Raw genomic sequence first — 20576 nt, 5'->3', positions numbered from 1 at the left:
GTGATAAAGCTGATGTAATATACATGTACATAGAATGATTCATTTAATGTATTTTGAAAGTTGCACGGTCAGTTGATATTCAACTGAGCATTGTGAATATGATGTAGCCATAAGGTATAGTACATGTAGGCACACTATGAAATTGGTAATATATGTATATAATGTACATGTCGTATTCAAACAACATTTCAGGGAACAAGGCAATTTTAGCCAGGTTAAGTGGATTTTACACTCAATGATATAAATGTGTTGGTACTTTTGTCTGGATACCTACGTCTATATTGGAACCCTGTCAGAATCCTGCCCCACTGTAGTGATGTAGATTGAATCCAGTGCCCAGTCATAACATCCGATTGTACATTCATCATGACAAGCTTACAACTATTTTCATTTCACGAGAGTCAATAGAACTTACAATATGGTGAATCAAATTTTAACCGGCTATTCTCTATGAGTAACTGATAATCAGAATAATTATCCATGGCAATGCACTGCAATGACATCTTGTGTTGGAGTCCTGGTGATACACATACAAAGGGCCTTACAAATTGCAATCATTTTAACATGCAAATTACTGTTAAATTGACAATTTGAATTTTATATATTATTCAACAGTTTTTTCTCAAAATATAAGTGTACAGTAAATAAAAAAAGTATCCCCCGATACGGACCCCCCAAAATATAAGTGTACAGTGAATACAAAAAAGTATCCCCCGATACGCACCCCCCAAAATATAAGTGGACAGTGAATACAAAAAAGTATTTCCCGATACGCACCCCCCAAATTAAGTGCACAGTGAATAAAAAAAAGTATCTCTCGATACGCATTTTTCACCTCCCAAAAAATATAAGTGGACAGTGAATAAAAAAAAAAATATCCCCCAGTACACCTCTCCCAAAAAATATGAGTGAACATTGAATACAAAAAATGTATCCCTGGTATACATAATTCATGAATGCTAAAATAGTTAACTGTAAAGTAATATTGCAAGAGTTATATTCCTCTGTTAATTACTGATGATATTACTGGAATTTTGATATTATGAACCATACTGTGACTCTGTGTGCAAGATTAAAATAGCATTTATATTATCATCTATAATTGTTACACACGGTGTAATTATTCAAAATGTCAATAGCAAAATGTTATTTATGAATAAATGAAATATGTAATATTAAATCCAGTTGAATCAATAAATGACTGTCTGTCAACTACAAATTACAGTGTAGGATGTTGACACTTCTAGCTTGGCTCTCCTGAACATTAGTGATTAGAGTACCTATGCATTTACATGCACCTCTAAGTGGTCTGAATTGGAAGAGTGGTAATGAGCTCTCATGGGTCTTGATTTCTGTTAGTGTATCAAGTTTGTAAAATACATTACATGTATGAAACACTCCTGTGACGTCAATGGGTGTAAGTGAAACCGTTGACGTCGTTGATAATGTTTTAAATTTGTGGTTCTTCAATAAAAGATTACCTGATTTACTTCATCTTAAATGACTAACAACTTCACAACCAGACAAAGCATGTCATTTTGACATCACAGACACACTTTGTCATGCAATGAATTGTTGTTGGATGTTATTTTGACATCACAGACACACTTTGTCATGCAATGAATTGTTGTTGGATGTCATTTTGACATTATAAACACACTTTGTCATGTGATGATGCGAGTATTTGCATCAGCAAAATCTTAACACATCAACCATTAATGTTGCTATTTGTATTTTAATAACGCAATTAAAGTATGCCCTCTATGGCAATAAATTGAGTTGCATATATTTGCTCTTAGAAGCACTTATAAACGCAAATTGCATTAGTTGTACACTGAATTATTAGAATAGTAAATAAAAACTTAAAAAATAATTATTCAGTCATTCCCACGCAATAATAAGAGAAAAAGAAACTTGTTTTTTTTTTGTTTTTTTTTTATCTTCAGTTAATAAATAATTTTGAATTCATAACTGAATCTCAAATTAGATCAAAATTCCTTGGCAACAGTTTGCACATGGCAACAAGTGTTTTATCATTGACTTCACGTATTGATTAATTTTGCACTTTAGCTAATGATCCTATAATTGTGTCTGGTTTTTGTACAAATTTATATTAATATTAAGTTATAATATAAAAATACTAAATCTTGGTTTCCACTATGTATAAAATAGTTCTAGCTGTGGCTGATAATACTGTACAATGTTTTTCTCAGCAGTGTGTCCTCTATCGATAATATTGGCAATCGTTGTCCTAAGTAACACTTCTAAATAACTAGACCTTTTAAGCAATGGATTTTTATCTTAGCATAGAACAGGGCTGATTTTTATTGGGATCCCAAGTTAAAATAGAATCCTCCAAAATCATGTTGAACCAGTTAATTAACTGCCTAGGACAGGAAAACAAAACAAAAACAAAACTGTTTTAGGTGACTTGAGGCACAGACGCTTATTTTGTTTAGAAATTGTGAATCCCGTTTTATCAAATTACAGATGGAAGTAAATGAGCTCTACTGTGGATTTAAAATAGCATCCTAATTATACGGTACATATTCATGACACTCATGAATATTATACTTCAGAAAAACTGTTAAATTATTATATAGAGAATATTTCTAGCAGCAAAAATTAAGATATTTTATTGTCACCGTGCTACTATCATTCTATGTAGGGCAAGGGGAAAACATCTGTCATCGATATTTTTTGGAAAATTAACATATTCATTTTAAAAATATGACAGTCAGTCACTGACCAATGCAAAATCTAGGTGAGTATTTCTAGACTTGTGGTGATGACCCCATGAAACAATAGGGAGGTAACCATGTTGGGTCAAATGTCATGCACATTGTTTGTTTTTGATGTCTACTGTATGATGACTTGTGTTTTTATTTTGATTGCTGTATGTCATGGATGAATGTTTTTCCATTTTTTCTAGACTATATGCAGGACCTGAAGTGGATGTATGGAGTTGTGGTGTCATTTTATATGCATTACTTTGTGGAACTGTAAGTAAAATGTTCCTTAAGCTTTTGGCCTAATGAGATACTTTTGGTCAATGCAGGCCCTTCAAAATTCAAGTTCGTGATTCCATACGAAATGTGTTTAAAACACAAAATGACATGCGGTCTAGGAAAATGTTGATTGCAAAAGCATGGCTTGACGTAGCAATAGTCATTCCATGTCTGAAACAGTTTGCAGGAAGTGAATACATTAGTTTATTTTGCATGTTTTTCTGCCTTCTGTAGCTGCCGTTTGATGATGAGCATGTACCAACCCTGTTTAGAAAAATCAAAGGTATGAACAATTTCAAAAAATATGTGTGTGAATATCTGTTTTTATGTCACTGTATAACTCCACATTTGCTTTATTAGTAGTGTGTAATCTTATGTATTAAAACGCTCTAGGTATGTGTATGGTAAAAATGGGTTATCCTGTGCACAATAAATACATTTTTGGTTTATGTTCATGATCTAACAACGCAATTACGATGGTTGTAAATTATCATTGACAATATTGTCACAGTTTAAAAATGCAATGAACTTCCAATTTTCTTGTTCTTCATTTTGATTGAGCAGTACAATATTGGCAGTGTTAAAGTATTGTCTGTATTGCTTGCAGTGAGTCGTGCTAGTATTAGTGTGTGTTATTGTTATTAGTGCTCCAGATGAGCCTTGTTCACACATGCTGACAAACATAGGGCTACATTGTAGATCACTTAAATATAAATAAATAAATATATGTGGACTAAACCTGTGTTCTGTTCATATATTGCAGTGGGATATATAACTTAGCTTTCAAGTCATATTCATCCACTATTGGGTAGCCGCAAGAGGCATTGTTTTAACCTGAGCACTTTGTTCACACGTCTCATTTCAGGGTTAAACATTAAACTATATGGGATCGATCTTGACGGGTACAATTATATTTTACAAATCTGATTCCTTACGAGTGGCCATTTCGCATTTTAAAAAAGGGGTCTCTGACATGCCTCTTTAAATGTTACTTTCTAGAAAAAAATATTGTAAATTATGCTGAACCTAAATATCATTGCCCTCACAGACTAAACTTGCCTGGATTGACATCGGGCTAATCGCTTGTTCACACATGTTTTTCAACAGTAGGTTAAAATCTCTCAAGGTTGAAGCAAAGAACTGTAGTGTCTTTGGTTGACGCCAGCGTTTTGCTACATGTGTGTACACTGTGTAAGTAACCAGATGCTGTTTCTTTATTTCTTAGCTGGAGTGTTTACAATTCCTGACCACATTGCCAAATCATCAGTGGTCACATTACTCACTCACATGCTACAAGTGGATCCATTAAAAAGAGCAACAGTAAAAGATATCAGGTAACCATATGTCCACATTGTAATCACTCCTTGGCCCTGGAAAGAGCAAAATCACAAATCGTTTCGTCCTTTTTTGGTGGTGGTGGTGATGGCTGGAATTAATTTTCGCTGAGTAGATCTTTTGGATGTTTTTTTTTTATGGAATTTATTTTCACTGATTTTTGACGAGATGAATGTAAAATACCGGAAAAAACTGAATCGTTCCTTCAGCGAGAATAGCAAAAATTAATTCTGAGCGAAACTAGAGTATTTTACAGTAGAATGCATATTTAAAACATCCCTAGTAAATCATTATCAGTCTGCTGAGACAATAATAGATGTCTTGATTGTATACCCTAATACTGATTGCTTGAAAAAGTTTGATTATGTTGTATAGTTATGGTGCTGTTACTTTTCCATCTAAGCAGTAAATTACTGTAGTGGTGATGGGCCATGCTTAGAAATTGTGCATTAGATGATCTTTAAACAGACCTGGTATTTGTAAACATTCATCAATTGTATGAGCAGGTCTTTATTGCTTCCTAAAACCAAGGGTGTTATGAAAATGGCTGACTGGCAGCCATAATGCTGGAATGTAACCTTCTTTATCTGGGTTGACCAATCATCTGTTAGCAATCCTAATGCAAGTATGTATGTTTCAGGGAGCATGCGTGGTTCAGTAAGGACTTGTCAGCTTACTTGTTTCCTCTAGACGACTATGATGATTCATTTATTGATGGTGATGCAATCAAAGAAGTTTGTGAAGTAAGTCAATACATCAACTTCCAACCAACCCTGCTGCTACTTCTCACCATATCATTCCCTTTCTAACAAACCCCCTTTCCTGTCACCATGTCTTCCTTCTTCCAACCAACTTCCCTCTTCGTCTCAGCATGTCTGCGATTTTTTCTCTCAATCATCTCAGTACTAGTACCCTTCCCTCTTTCTCTCACTGCATGTTCAACTACCAGATCTTTTTCTACCAAGCTACAGTGCAGTCCGTTCTTATCTCAATGTTTAGCTGCAATGTAGATTCAAGCTTGCTAAAAGCTATCTTCATTCGCTATCAAAACTGACATATATCCAAATTGAGTAACATGCCTTATATCTCTAACATGGGCAAATACCACAAAACATAAATCATTAATGACAATGATACACTTTAAAATTTATAACTTCCTATGAAAGGATAATGCCAGGTGAAGTTAACTTATGGCCGGGTTATACTACATGTATATCTATTAGTTTTCTATTCACCAATAATCACTGTTCTCCTAGAATCTTACACATTTTTCTCACCACATATTAACCTACCGAGATGTCTTCTCTCTGTGCCTCTGTTTTCATTCAACAATCTTTTTTTTTCCCTAGCAACTCTAATGTCTCATACATGTATGTACCAGTACATCCATACCCACATCAACCTCTCTTTACTGTCTTGATAAACCAGTTCCTGGCCTGAACAGTGTACTTATGATAACATTGCTAATAATTTGGTCAGTTACCATAGATACTTTACCATAGATGATGGCCTGTGTTACTGGTTTGCCTAATTAATGCTTAAATCGATGATCAACCTGTCTGTCAGCTATGTTATCATAGCAACTCAATTGTAATTATACAGTTCACTTGTGAACTGATAATGTTCCTATTATATAAGTTCTTACCTTCTCCAAAGACTATTCCTAAGTCCCTTCATATCAGCTATACATCCAGTCCCAATCCAGTCCCAATCCAGTCCCAATCTAATCCAGTCCCAATCCAGTCCAGTCCCAATCCAGTCCAGTCCCAATCCAGTCCCAATCCAATCCAGTCCAATCCAATCCAATCCAATCCAGTCCAATCCAATCGAATCCAGTTCCAATCCAGTCTGAATTCACTCTAATCCAATCCAATCCAATCCAGTCAAATTCAATCCAATTTTACATATATCATCTCTCCTAATTTGATTACAATCTGATGTACATAGAAGTTCCAATTTCTTTTTAAATCCAGTCACTGATGTACATTGTCTCATGATGGGATTAGTCAACCAATTAAACTGTTTACTAGAAAAGTGCACTCTGAAAAGAACCTAATGCAATTTGCATTGTCATATGTAGTTAGAGGCAGTGTACATTGACGAATATAAAATTAAAAGCAAACACAGGTTCTACCTATTTAAACTTGATTGCCTCTCTATTACTCTCTCTCTATTACTGTCGCTAATTATAACCGCTATTGATATTCATTAACTCATCATGGCCAACTCAGTCGAAACATACAACAATGACTGTATGTCCATATTTCAGAAATTTAACACAAGAGAATCTGAAGTACAAAGTGCAATATTGGCCGGAGACCCACATGATCAACTCAGGATTGCATATCATCTTATCATAGATAATAGGAGGATTATGGATGAAGGTGAGTTCAATGACCTCCCAAGATGAGTCATATTGTCATGTGCAGTCACTGTCCTCAACCGTACATATTTGCTCTGGACTATTTTTTTTAATATTAGCAAATGCACTTACGTAAATGGCTGGGGTGTGTTTACAAACAAATTTGGGTTAATGTGCTCTTCTAGTAGAAGAAATACTGTACTGTACTGTACACATATACTGTACTATGTACAAATACACTACTCTCAAATACTGTATTGTAAACAGATGTGGCACTGTAAATACACAAAACACTCAAATTATAAAACTATGAGCACTTCTAGTTGAGAAAATTAAGTAGTATGCAAATTAGGGCTCTAATTGTGTTGTATATTCTGCATATATTTGTCATTCTTTAATTGTTATTTTTGACGAGGCCAGAGATATTCTGTTTGTCTATAATGAATAGTGTTTCATACAAAAGGGTGAGAGTATTTGAAAGTTGTTAATTTGTACATTCATGTTCATTCTGATTCTTTCACAGCTGTTAGAGGTCAAATCAAAGACTTTTATCTGGCGTCAAGTCCACCAAGTGAACAACCTGTTTTCTTCACTACAGAGAAGGTCAATAAGGTAAAGTACATTTAGAATCCACAAGATTATATCACGCCAAATCCAGCAAAATCAATATTTGTACCATCCGAGAATGCCTGTACTGATCATTTTCAATTGCATTCATTTTTCAATTAGATTCAATATGCCTGCCTACAAGCCATTTTATCCAAAAAAGTTGCTAAGCCTGATCTAAGTTAATACTTTTTCTCCAAACATGGTACATACATTAAACTATATGGGATCAATCTTGGAGGATACAATTATTTTTTACAAATCTGATGCAAAATGGCTTACAAGTGGCCATTTATTTTTATTAAAATGCTGTCTCAAACATGCCTCTTTAAATGATACTTTCTAAGAAAAAATTATTCTTGAAGCAGTTCTGTACATGAATAATGTGTGTAAATTTCCATTACTCACACTAGGAGTCATGTGACTTATTCCCCCAGATGTTGCTGTTTTGCAGACAACATTGTTACAAATTAACAATTACCATCCCCATGTGAAGATATTTTATCATATCAATCTCGTCTAAATTCTGAATATTTCCATTTCAGAGTCCTCCAGCTAATACACCTTTGAAACCCCACCCTGAAAGAATGGATAGAATGCAGCGTAAGTCAAAAGTTTTAAATAAATACAAGTCTTTGAGTATTTTCGGGGGTAGAGCTATGTCTCAGAACTTTCTACGTTGCTAAGATGTATAGCACTGTACTATGTACTTCTATGGGCTCTGCTTGAGATGCTAAAACAGCTAAAGTCACACAAATTCAACAATGAAGTAATCCTGGGCAACCAAGTTTATATGTGTTGTACATATACACTTGTTACACTGTTCAGAACCTGTTTTCGCCTCCTGTTTTTTCTCCATGATGTTTGCCAGGCAGTGAAAATGCCCGGATGTCCACCCCTGAGAATAGGTCGTCAGTATTTGTTTACATTTTACGTGCATGACTGGTTGGCAGGACCGGTCATTAGCACCCTATGATAAAACAAAGGCATTAAATATATGTTATTAAATATACATGTTTTGTACGATTTGCTGTTAATAAAACAACATATTGGAAATGTTGTCATAACAGATTAGAAGCTGGTGCTCATCAGTAAGCGACATTTATCATTATACATTCCTATGTTTGTTGCCAAATGATGTTACAGTGTAAGGGCAATAATAGACCGGTTTCAGGTTGCTTGTAGCTATGTTACTTAGTATGCACCTGTTTCACCAGTAGTGAACTTTTAAAGGTTATGTGGACGCACAAAATACAGATTCATTATGTACTGTTCAAAACTGAAACTGGTATTATTGTAAAATATCTTTCTAAAATTGCTCACTCTTGCTGACATGAAATGAATCAACATCAATCACCACCGCCCCACCCCATCTTGCAGGCATGGTTACTATGCAACAAGAAAACTTGTAACTTCGCTATACTCATGTCAATGAAAAAAAAATGATGCAAATTGTTACAAATAATCACTGTTGTGGAATTCTTGACTTGTTGGTATGAAGGGAATGGTGTTGCACAGTGTGAACAATATTTCTGCCGCAGTGATGTACGTGTATGTATGCAATGTAGGGAATGATTGTTAAAGTGAGGGGTTAATGTATCAATTTTTACTTCTTCTTTCCCCTGTGAATGAAAGTTTGCCTGTGCAAAATAAATGAAACCAACAGTACAATTTTTCAACACAGTAAATTGAAATCACATTCCAACATCCTCTAACCAACCAAGAAATTAAGTTTGCTGTATGCAAGTTTTGATTACTGTAGAATACTGTATTTTCGCTTGGTATTCATTTTCGCTAAAGGGATGATTCAGTGAAAATTAAATCCAGTGAATATACTTTTTTTCGTATGTTTTACACTCATCTCGCCGAAAATCAGTGAAAATACAAAACACCCAAAATGTCTTTTCAGCTAGAATTAATTCCAGCTAAAATAAAGTATTTTACTGTATCAACTGCCCCTTAGATCTCCTAATTTTCATGTGCTAATTGGTTTCAACAGCAACCAACATAAAGCAGGGATCGGCCAGTCCTCGGTTAGATGCCAGGATGCACAATAGATTTACCACTCCAGTCAAGAGATCTAAATGGCATCTAGGAATCCGGTCTCAAAGTAAACCACATGACATTATGGGGGAAGTGTACAGAGCAATGAAGTCATTAGGCTACGTAAGTAATGTCATGACATCATAGTACTTACTGTGCAGGTGCAAATTCAATGCTGAGAATTTTAAAATTATTTTTTTCAATAAATGTACCGGTAAGCAGTTGTCATTGAATTTCAAACACCTTTCAACATGGCAGAAATTGAGGTATAATATTGGAAATGAAATAAATTTCTACTGTATTGAACTTGATTCATGTAGAATGAAATATTAACACATTTGATTTGCCTCGTCTGCTGCCGTTTGTGTGTTGTCAACGCAATGCAGTAAGAGTAATCGTCATATGTAGCATGTTTCTCAATATCGTGTGTGATTATTTTCTAGGAATGGAAAGTTATCAATCCCTTTCATTTACGAGTCAGAAGGCTAAATTCTGTAACTGGAAAAATGGTATGTACACTTTTATGTCGGTATACTGTAAAATGACTAATTTTCACTGGGTTTACATTTCACTGATATACCATTTCAGGCATATTCAGTGGGTTTTAAATTCACGGTTTCGTCATTTAGATAATGTGTTCTATGCTAAATTTTACATATTCACTGGGTTTTAATTTGGCGCATTATCGAGTCAGCGGAATAAGCTAAATTAAAACCCAGTGAATAATTACCCCTTTTACAGTATTCTATTCTATTCACGTTGTAGTGAAATCTTGTATATTTCCAAAGTAGTGCTTGTACGTTGTCTACTACATGGATGAATGGTTTTGTTTGTATGTATTGTGAAACCCATTGTTTATATCAAATGAGCCTGTTGTCACTCTGTAAACAAATAATTTGCATAGGTGATGACTTCACTTTGAAAAAAGTATGTTAGTCATGTGTGTGGAAGAGAGCCTACTGCTAAAATAAAGTCATGTGACCGTGTATTAGCCAATCAGTACCTGTAATGCAGATGATGTGTTGTAATTGTCTTTATTGTTTGTTGTAGGTAAAGATGAGTCTTCAGTTATATCAAGTAGATCATAAAAGTTATCTTCTAGATTTTAAAAGTCTTAGTAATCCACAAGATTCAGGATCTATGACACCAACAACCTCATCGTCAGAACCGAGTCTAGGTAGGTGTCGTAATGTTGCACTTTTGAATCGTAACAACAACAAGATATTTTTCAGCAAAACTAATTAAAAGCACATTCTCATGTACTTGAGACTAGACCATTTCTAGGGCCATATTCTGCTGATTATTTAAGCAACTTGATAGGAAATGCACTTCATTAATGTTTGATTAAAATCAGTGAGAATAATTTACATTATAAGTTTAAACTTTTTAACTTGTATCTCAAGAATCACAATAGTTTCAATTGAACTTAGTACATACTTAATTTTTGGTTGGCAGTTTATAAAGCACAGACACTGATATGCCAGCTGACTGGCCTGTTGCACTTTAAGTTCCGCCCTATAAATGAAAAGCGGTCAATTTACACCTACATAAACCATTTTCTCACATAAAATAACATTAGGGGTTGAGTTGAAATTGTGCATGTCAATAACCAAATTTGCATAAATTGGACAATTTTCTGATATTTCAATAACCAGTCATCAGATTTTAATTAAATTGAACTTGGTTCATAGGTGCTCTACAAGATAAACCACAGTCTGCAAACCACAGATTGGCAATCAAAGTGGTTCCTTTTATTTTTATATTTCTAGAGTTTACTGTTAGTATTATATACTTCAGTGCTGTGAATCAGTTTGCTTTCACATTGTGAATCAGAGCAGAATTATTATATCCGCCAACAGGCTTTTTGTTTATGTAGATTAGACTTGTTTGATTATTCCCTACTTTATTTCATTTTATATGCCTTCAATACTCTTTGCACATGAGTTTTTGCTAATTTTTCTCTGATTTTTATTTTATCAGCGGATGATTCGTTGATGGATGTTGATATCCCCCCATCGCCAGGTGGACTGACATCAGTATCAGGAGTTCACCATACATTGGAATTTTTTGAAATGTGTGCCAGTCTTATTACCACACTTGCTAGATAGAACTGTATTTTAATTTATTTATTATACTGTTTACAAAATAGATTATTTTAGCCGCTGTTCAATTTGTTTTGAAACAAAGTCATGGTGCACTTGTTTGTTTCATAATACATACAATGTGCTTTTCTCACAAAAAAAATCTTCATAAAAATTTTACTTGAAAATTGACATAATTTTACATTTGGAATTGCAAATACACTATAGCTGTTTTTCATTTGTTTATTCACTAATTATGTTCCATTGATATGCTCATATTAATTAGCTAATTTACATACCACTTTCAGTACGTTTTTATCATTTCTTTAGCTTGTTATTTTAGCTAACGTCGCTACCTAGTATGTTCACAAATTCAAAATGTAGGTGATTTGTCCCAAGGCTGTTTTGAATTGGCCAATGGAAATTCTAGAATTTTCGATGTTGTAATCTGTAACCTAGTTAATGTGATTAAAGTACAAACAATTCAGAATTTGCAACAAATTGATTACTAATGTAATTAGGCTATGCAAACTCAGGATGACAAATTGATTAGGTGAAATCTCCCCAATAGATGAACGTCTGTTCACAGCAAGGTCTTGCGTAATACGTGGACTAGACATCTGCCGAGAAAAAAAGCAAGTAAGTTTATTTTGAACTTGGAATATTGAAATTTCCTTACTTCATTATCAAATGAGTATAGCACATTAATAATCATGGGAAAACCAATCATATACTTTTGCAATAGTCAAATCCCATGGGATAGTCACTACAACGCTATGACCTTTGTTTGTCCTGTTTTTGTGTTTGATTTCACACATAACGCAAGATCTTGCAGTGAGCGGGAAAAGTTGTCTATCACGATAGCTGTAGTATGAATTAGTTAAATCGTGGTCACTTGATAGTTACGGCACATAAAGCACTCATAGTCGTAGTTTATATGCTACGACAGTCACATGACCATTATTTAACTGTGGATACGGTACATTGTATACCCTGAAAATAAATTGACAATTTAGCAAATTGATACATTAAGGTAAACTCACCTACGGTAGATCTAAAGTAAAATATTTACATTAACCATGTGTATATTAATTTGCCAATTAGTGTTCAATTGATAATAATGCATTCTGTACACAGTTTAGATCCAAGACTGACATGTGGTACTTATATTAATACTTAAAACTGCTGAAAAAATGGGAAAAAAAAAATATTTCCATTTAATTTTTTGTACAGTATTATGATTCTTATGTGTATTGTTCATAGTGTTTATAGAGTTGTATATTAGCGGCCTATTATGGGATAGGTATAAGATAATAGCCATATTGCATTGTGGGATAGCTATCCGATAATTGGGATTGCATTGTGGGATATCTCATCAGATAGTGTTTAGTAAATTGCATTCTGGGATAGCTGTATTATAAATAGACATGAGCGGAGCAACCGTTCATTGTACATATTGTAGTCGCGTGCACCAACATTTGCATATTGCAGATCAATTGTTTTAATTTGTTTGGATGACTCGCAATGTAAGTTTTAAGTTACGAAAAAAATTGTACTAATGCCACTAAGACGTGAAATACATGATTAAATGTGATACATGTTATACTGCTAAATAGAATTGTGTAACGCAGCTGTAATATTGGTTTTTACATTGTTTTAAAACATAGAGTAGATCTAGATATAAAAAGAAAACTGATGAACTATTACTAGCGATAGTTTGGTATGTTGTTATATTATGGTGGTTACTCGTTATTTGATTGCTTGTGATCAAGTTATGCCGTATTTACTATTATTATACATCTGTCACCGTAACGCCATAGGTTACAGCGTGCCATTATTTTGTGGTATTTTACGGGGTATTTTCATCCTATCATATTAGGAAATGCAAATTCCAAATATTGAATTATTACGCGCGTAAGCATCCTCTAATAATAAAAACAAACATGGCTGCCACCAGAATTTAACCGGACTCCATACAAAGAAGTTCGCTGATTATGTTCTAAACTTTTTAGATTTCGGCATTCCCATGATATATCCTTGGTAGGAAAAAATGTATAATAATAAGGTTATTACGAAGTTACCTCAAAGTATGCACTCAGACAGTACGCTGTCGCAGTGATCTCGCTGCGTGTCGGTCGATACTGCCGCTTTACTGTCTTCGTGCATATTTTGAGGTATCTTCGTAATAACCTCATACTATTTCTTTCAATTACACTGTACTTGTGATGGTGATACTACAAGTTTAACTCATTTATATAATCAGTTGAATATTTGCATTAAATATTCCATTATGGATAATAAATATGAATCAGTTTATCTCTATGTAAGTGTCATCTTATCTTTAAGTTTTATAATATGCATTTATACTATGAGTTGTCCTGAACTGTTTCATATGTAGTTTCCACGATGAACTGAAACAGAACTTGGTCTCTAGTTTCAAACTGTGTATTTGGACAATTAACCGTAATAGTTTTGATTTGCTAACCTGTGTATGATTTTCTTTAATGCTGTTAACATGCCGTGATGCACAGAATGCTTATTGTACGTTTATGTACATGCTTCTTGGAAATCTGACTTGTATTTGCAGAATGTGGTACACGCAAAATTATGAAATCATAGTGTGGTACACACTAAAGCATGACATCATAGTGTGGTACACACTGAAGCATGACATCATAGTGTGGAGCACTTAAAAATCATGATGTCATATTGTGGTACACACAAAAGCATGACATCACACATATAGTTGACATTAAACCTTTGCACACAAAGGCATAGCGTAATGGTGGTACTTACCAAATGTTGCTGTAATCTATAAGGTTTGAGTATTTGTGGCAGGATTGCCCAATCAACATGAGGTCATGACTTTGTGTGTACTATTTAGTGAGGTCATGTCTTTGTGTGTACTATTTAGTGAGATCATGTTCACGTGTGTACTATTTAATGAGGTCATAGCTGGAGTTTATGCATACTTGCCATTGAAGTATAAAGCTGATTTATGTGATTTTACCTTCACTGATTTTGCATTTATTTAATAATTTCTAACGTATTGTTTCAGTATTTTAGCAAATAAAAACTATTTTTTATTGTTAATACTCCAGTGTTTGTGTATGGTTAAACTATCGTGATATGCAGCAGGAACACTGTCTATTTGCAGCTGTGTTTATACCACTGATGCAGTGTCTGTAAAATACCACTGAAATAAGTGGTAGATCAATGCTTCATTATTTTATGGGAGAAATCAGGTACTATTATTTTGTGTTCCATTGTCTGTTTGACCATCTGGATGTCCGAAGCCATTTCTCAGACATGCTTTGATAGACTTTAAAACTTAACACAGAGACCATGTATGATGACTTACATAGGTACATGTTTTCATTATCATTTGATCAATTATGGCTGACTGGTGCCCATTTTGGTCATCAAGGTTGCAAAATTCTGATACCTAAACCAGGCCGTTCCTCTAAAGAACAGGTTGATTTCATTCAAACTTTGTGTCTTGATCACACATATTGGGTTACAGGTGCACGTCATGTTTTTTTTTTGAGTATCGAACAAAAATGTTCAACTGGTCTATTTCTTATGATTAGGGTCAGATTGCAACCCATATTGTAAGTATCGGTAAAATAACTGAATCTATGATATTTATTGGTACATGAATGACTGTGGTTATACTAGTGTTCATGGGTGTATTGAGCCTCGTTTTCGTCTAATTATTATGAGATGTATGGGGGTCATGCCAACGTTTTCTGTTCAGTTTGGGGGTGCTCATTCAGTGAATTTACGATAGTGTTTAACCTGAGCTCTCATATTCATCAAGTTACTATGAAATATCTCTCATAAAAGTGGAGAGGCTACATACTCTGAAAATGCATGTATTGAAGGCGTTCAGAGCTGCTTAAATGCTCGTTTTTGCCAAATTATTGTAAAACATAACAATTTGCTGAATAGAACATTTATTTTACTAAGTCTAAGCATATTTTACTTAATATATGCAACACGGTAAGTATTGTTACCAATATTTGATGCAAACTCTAAGTACAGCTTAATAACAAATGATAATCATGGTTTTAGTGAAAAGCCTACAAATACACACCTTAGTTATTTACGACCATAAGGGTTCTCCCAAATCTGTTTAATCGATATCAAAGCCATTCAAACCGCCTTTGTATGTTATTATCAACGTGTTGTGTTGTTTTACATTGCATCGTAGTAAGGTCACTATGTTCCCAGATCAATTCTCATCCTACTTTACAACACACTTATTCTCCCACACTTAATGTACTGTATTGAAATCTAGGGAAACACATACCCAACACTTCTTGAACCAGTTCTGCTCTTACAAAAAAAAGTTGTGCGCCTTATCACCTTCTCGCACTTTAAAGAACATTCTGCTCCTCTTTTTATTCAATTACGCATACTTGATATTCACAAACTTTGTAAATTACAAACCTGCCTATTTATCTTCGACCTTAAACACAACAGATATGCACATAGCCTCAATAAGTATGTTAATGATTACCCACATTGCTATCCACAAGTTCAGTGTCTAGCGGTAACTTGTCAATTCCTGTTGCTCAACTTACAGTTTCACAACATAATTTTAAATTTGCTGCAGTAAAACACTGGAATTCACTTCCAGACTCCCTCAAAAACATCAACAACAGAAACAAATTTAAATATGAAATGAAACAGTATTTGCTTTGTTAAATTCCTCGATTACCTCCCATTTCTCTGCATTTTTTTTCTTTTCTTCTGCATATACATTCGTTGTACCAGTAGCTCGTTTATATTATTATTACACATTTTTATATCTAAACCATATAGATTACCTTTTACTTTTCGTTATGTAAATAGTAATTTTCCTTTACTAGTAAATTGTAAATTTCTACTTGACAGTCTGGGGCATGGACTGGACTAGTCCATAAGGACTATTTCCATGGTCCACACCATAATTACTACTATTGTATTTTGTTTAAAAGTTCTGTAATAATGGTCATTCTGGTGAAATAAATAAATAAAAATAAAAATATATGGACTCATAGCGACGTATACAACGCGTGTAAAATACATTGTTTATTTACATGAAATTTGAACACGCGCTGCGCGACGACCACCGCGCTTTATAACCTTGTTTTTGTCAAATCATCTTTAAAAATAACCAGTAAGGAATGAGGTATCTTGAAAGTTCCAGGGCGTAGTGGCGAATCTAAGGTAAATTGTAGCAAAGACGAAAGCAAATAATGAAACACTTAAATGAATTTCAAACTACATTATATGTACTGTATTATATGTAATTTTACACAGTATTGCTGTAATTGCCTAAAATGTCAAAATAAATGAAAGAGAGAATTCAAGACAAGAGAGGGAGGGAGAGAGAGAGGGAGGGAGGGAGGGAGAGGGAGGGAGGGAGAGAGAGAGAGAGTGTGTGTGAGAGAGTGTGAGAGAGAGAGAGTGTGTGTGAGAGAGTGAGAGAGAGAGAGTGAGAGAGAGTGTGAGTGAGTGAGAGAGAGAGAGTGAGAGAGAGTGAGTTTGAAAATGTAGATTCTCAGGAGGCAACAGTACTGTTAACTTCTCTCTCCACTAGACACCAACTATTTCCAACTTTGGCAATTCAACATCTGTTCATTGTCATATGCTATGTCAACTCTGATTAGCTGTATGCTTTACATGCATTCCAATAACTATAACTATTAGAGTTGATTTGCAGAAAAAGCAGCGCCTGCAACATGATAGTTATTCCTAGGTTGTTTTTTTACTTTTCAAATAATACAATAGTCACATAATGAATATAATAACGCAGTTCATATTTGTCTCAGTAAATCATTAATTTTTGACAGACACCTGTACAAAATACTTGGGCGAAAGCCAGCTAAGATTTTCTGTTATCTTGCATGTTTTACGAAATTATTTACGTCTAAATGCAGCGTTTTTTCTGAGATGGGGCATTTGTTTTTATACTAAATTTTCTAAATTACTTTGAATAAAGCTGGAAATTATGTCCCTTAAAATAAATAAACAAATTGGGCACCAATGTTTTTGTAAGATATTTACATTTGGTAGACTGCTTTCCCACTGCTGTTTCAATTCTAAAACTTGTTTTAATTCAAAATTAATTATGACAATGCATATTCATATTGAAACAAACTATGATAAAGGAAATAATATTATACAACAAAGGGCAAGGTAACCAGAGTTCAACTATGTTGTTGCAATGCAACCACTTCCTCTCACCCACCCATAACTGTATCTGATGACAAATCCCTGGTAAGTACGTGGTCTGTTACAGCATTAGAGGTATCTCATAACCATTCTTCAAAACCAGACTTTCCTACTGTGGCATAGTCTCTTAGAAACTGGTATTCCCAAATCTAGAAATTTGAAAATTTATTTATTTATTATAAAGCTTACAAACCTGTTTTCCAGAGAACAAGCACCGGAAAATCGTTTATTGTTGTCGTTTTGGGCATTGCCTGGAAGAGACCTAAATAACCAACATTTGCAATTCTCTGGGAAATTCTGGCTCTCCCGAATCCAGCTATTTCTTGTGAAGAGATGTCAATTGAAATGTACAAACTGTGATCAGTGCTGTAGTAGACATTGCAGACAAATACATCAATCGACATCATTACTAGTATTAGATGAGTGATCCGCAGTTCACGATTTGTTGTAATTGTAACTGGAAATATTCTGATTGGTATTTTGAAATCATCCATCAGTATACATCAATATTGAGATTTTAACGTCACTTTTTTGTTTTTAAAATGTATAAATAACCTTTCAGTGACCCGTGTAAGTATCGGAAGTATCATGAGAAATTTTATTCCGACCAATATACCCTTGAAGTCGAAGGCCTCTCTAAAGATTAAAGTTAGTCATGCAAATATCAAAATTCACAATGCAATGAAATATATGGAAATTATATTTTGATTTGGTGATTTGATACCACGCCTTTCTGTCAAGTGCGAGCTAGCCTCAGTGCTCCAGCATTTTTGCCAGACCATCTCAATCCGCGCTCTTTTGAATATATATACATACATATATACATTTTGTTTGCGAGTCTGGTGGCGTAATTTTCATCTAGAACACGACACTTCCAGACGTTAAAGTTCAAGTACGTAGTCCATTGCAAAATCTAGCACCACATCTCTGTTTTTTTATTTCATATTTGTGTTCGTCATCCACGGTGTCTCTCTAACAAATCATACTTCTGTTCATTTGTGGTAGATGGAATTTAAATCCACAATGGCCATCATGGCTGATTTAGTGCTAATCAAATATGAGTGGACGAGGAGAGGGGAAAATGAACACACAGGTTGGTATTCTCTCAATGGTGTAAGGATGATGTTCTGTTAAGATCCACGTGTTCACAGGTGCCATAAGACAGGGCTTTTTGACGCAACAGTCACCCGGTGAACACATCCTCATCATGATGTATGTTTATTTCACAGCTATATGGTTGACTATGGTTTACTCTGAGATAATGCCACGTAGAATAAGTTTCCTGTGACACATGCATGGCGAAAGGGTTTATTTTTAGTGTGATTATTTAGGCAGAGTGTTTGCTATTTGGGGGGGGGGCTGATTTTAAGAAATAGTTTGAAATACGAAAAATCGAAATGGTGTGTGATACTTTCCTAGATTGGGTAAAGTGCGCCCTCACTCACATGTTACGGTGTCTTTCATCTCATGGTCTTTTATTCATTGTGTCAACACAGGTGGCGATATCGGTTGGTTTGCGGCGATCTGCGTGTCAATGTCTTTTATTGGAATGTTGTTCATCACCATGGAGGGCGCAAAGTTGCAAGCCAACTAGGTGTGTCCTAAACGTCTCAAAATATGTATATCCATGTTTACGACAGTGATTTCAATCCGTCATTGTTATAACTTGACATTTAGTATATTTCATTGCGTAGACTATTTTTCACAAAATATGTCCCAGAACTCTGTTTCTCTAACGCGCGCCCTCTAGCGGTGAAGTGTAAGGTACGTCTGTGGCTGTCCATCTACAAAACCAAAATAAAATTAGCTGCTGACGTAGAAAGTAAGTAAATAAAACCGAATAAAAAGCATGGTAAATACTATGTCAAATCAAAGTAATCATGTACTGCGTGCGTGACTTGAACCGACGCTCACGTACACCACCCAATCTCAGGCTCCTAGCTTCACGTCACAGCACGTCTTCCCCTAGTCTTCCTCACAAAAATGCTACTGGTCATATAATGAAATAATCGATTACGCTTAAGTGTTTTAATAATAACAAGTAGGGGTAGTTTTCAAACTATGATACATGAAAGTATAATATCCAAACCAGGCTTATGTGCACTGTCCAACGCAACGTCATTGACATAAACTTAGCATAATCGTCCTCATTTTATATATGTTGAAAACAAGTATTAATTCCCAATATACACTATTTTAACTATATTCATTAACTCTCACTGCAGTTTATAAACATAGGAAAATATGGCCACGTATTTGACCATTACTTCATATAGGTTGAGTGTGGATGAAGTCTCACTGTTAGATCATATCCTATGTAGCATGTACCCCAACAAAGACAGCACGATTGCTCCACGATTGGGATTCGAGAATGAAGACATGAAGACGGCTCTGTGAATAATAGCGGGTTTGTGCACCACGATTGGCTTGTGGATCGTGCGGGTGCGGGCTGGAGCCCACGTAGGGGGGGGGCTACAGATCTATGTGGGCAAGTTGATCCACGTGATCTGTAGAACTATGCGGAAATGTACGATCCATATGGACTTGTTGCTCTATGTTCGCCTTTTAAACCACGTGAACCTCATGCTATTAGATCCAAGAAGGGCCAGTTGAACCGATGCGAAACTATTAGATTCGTGCGGGAGTGCTGAATTCATTCATTCAAGCATGCGGTTCCATGTCAGACTGTTGGATCATTTCGTGAGTGAGTGGACTGTTTGAAGGACATTTAGAACTTTCGCACAAATTAAATCAAATAAAAACAAATCCATATTTGCCAGCATGCGGAATGATTAATAACTCCACATAGGCTATCTCCGTGATCTAAGGGACGAAGTCAAAAGATCGATGTCGGATAAAATACTTAATTCCTTTAGTTTTTTTTCCAAACCCCCCTACCCCCCACTGAAACTTAATTGA

At 34.9% G+C, this 20576-nt stretch overlaps 1 protein-coding gene across 1 annotated transcript in view; it reads left to right on the top strand.

The window, feature by feature from the left end:
* The window catches only part of Prkaa2 (5'-AMP-activated protein kinase catalytic subunit alpha-2), a 42517-nt gene extending 27989 nt beyond the window's left edge, over window positions 1-14528 (top strand). The window contains 11 exon segments of the mRNA NM_001168029.1: window positions 2933-3002; window positions 3243-3291; window positions 4234-4342; window positions 4984-5086; window positions 6613-6727; window positions 7229-7317; window positions 7857-7914; window positions 9311-9477; window positions 9798-9863; window positions 10405-10531; window positions 11335-14528. Coding sequence (NP_001161501.1) covers window positions 2933-3002; window positions 3243-3291; window positions 4234-4342; window positions 4984-5086; window positions 6613-6727; window positions 7229-7317; window positions 7857-7914; window positions 9311-9477; window positions 9798-9863; window positions 10405-10531; window positions 11335-11462 — 1081 coding nt within the window. The 3' untranslated portion in view covers window positions 11463-14528.
* The last annotated feature ends 6048 nt before the right edge of the window (window positions 14529-20576 follow it).

Source organism: Saccoglossus kowalevskii, chromosome 9, assembly GCF_978046115.1.
Source record: "Saccoglossus kowalevskii chromosome 9, keSacKowa6.1, whole genome shotgun sequence".
Lineage (NCBI taxonomy): Eukaryota > Metazoa > Hemichordata > Enteropneusta > Harrimaniidae > Saccoglossus > Saccoglossus kowalevskii.
Note: the sequence above shows the minus strand (reverse complement) of the source record. Positions and strands in the feature narration are given on the sequence as shown.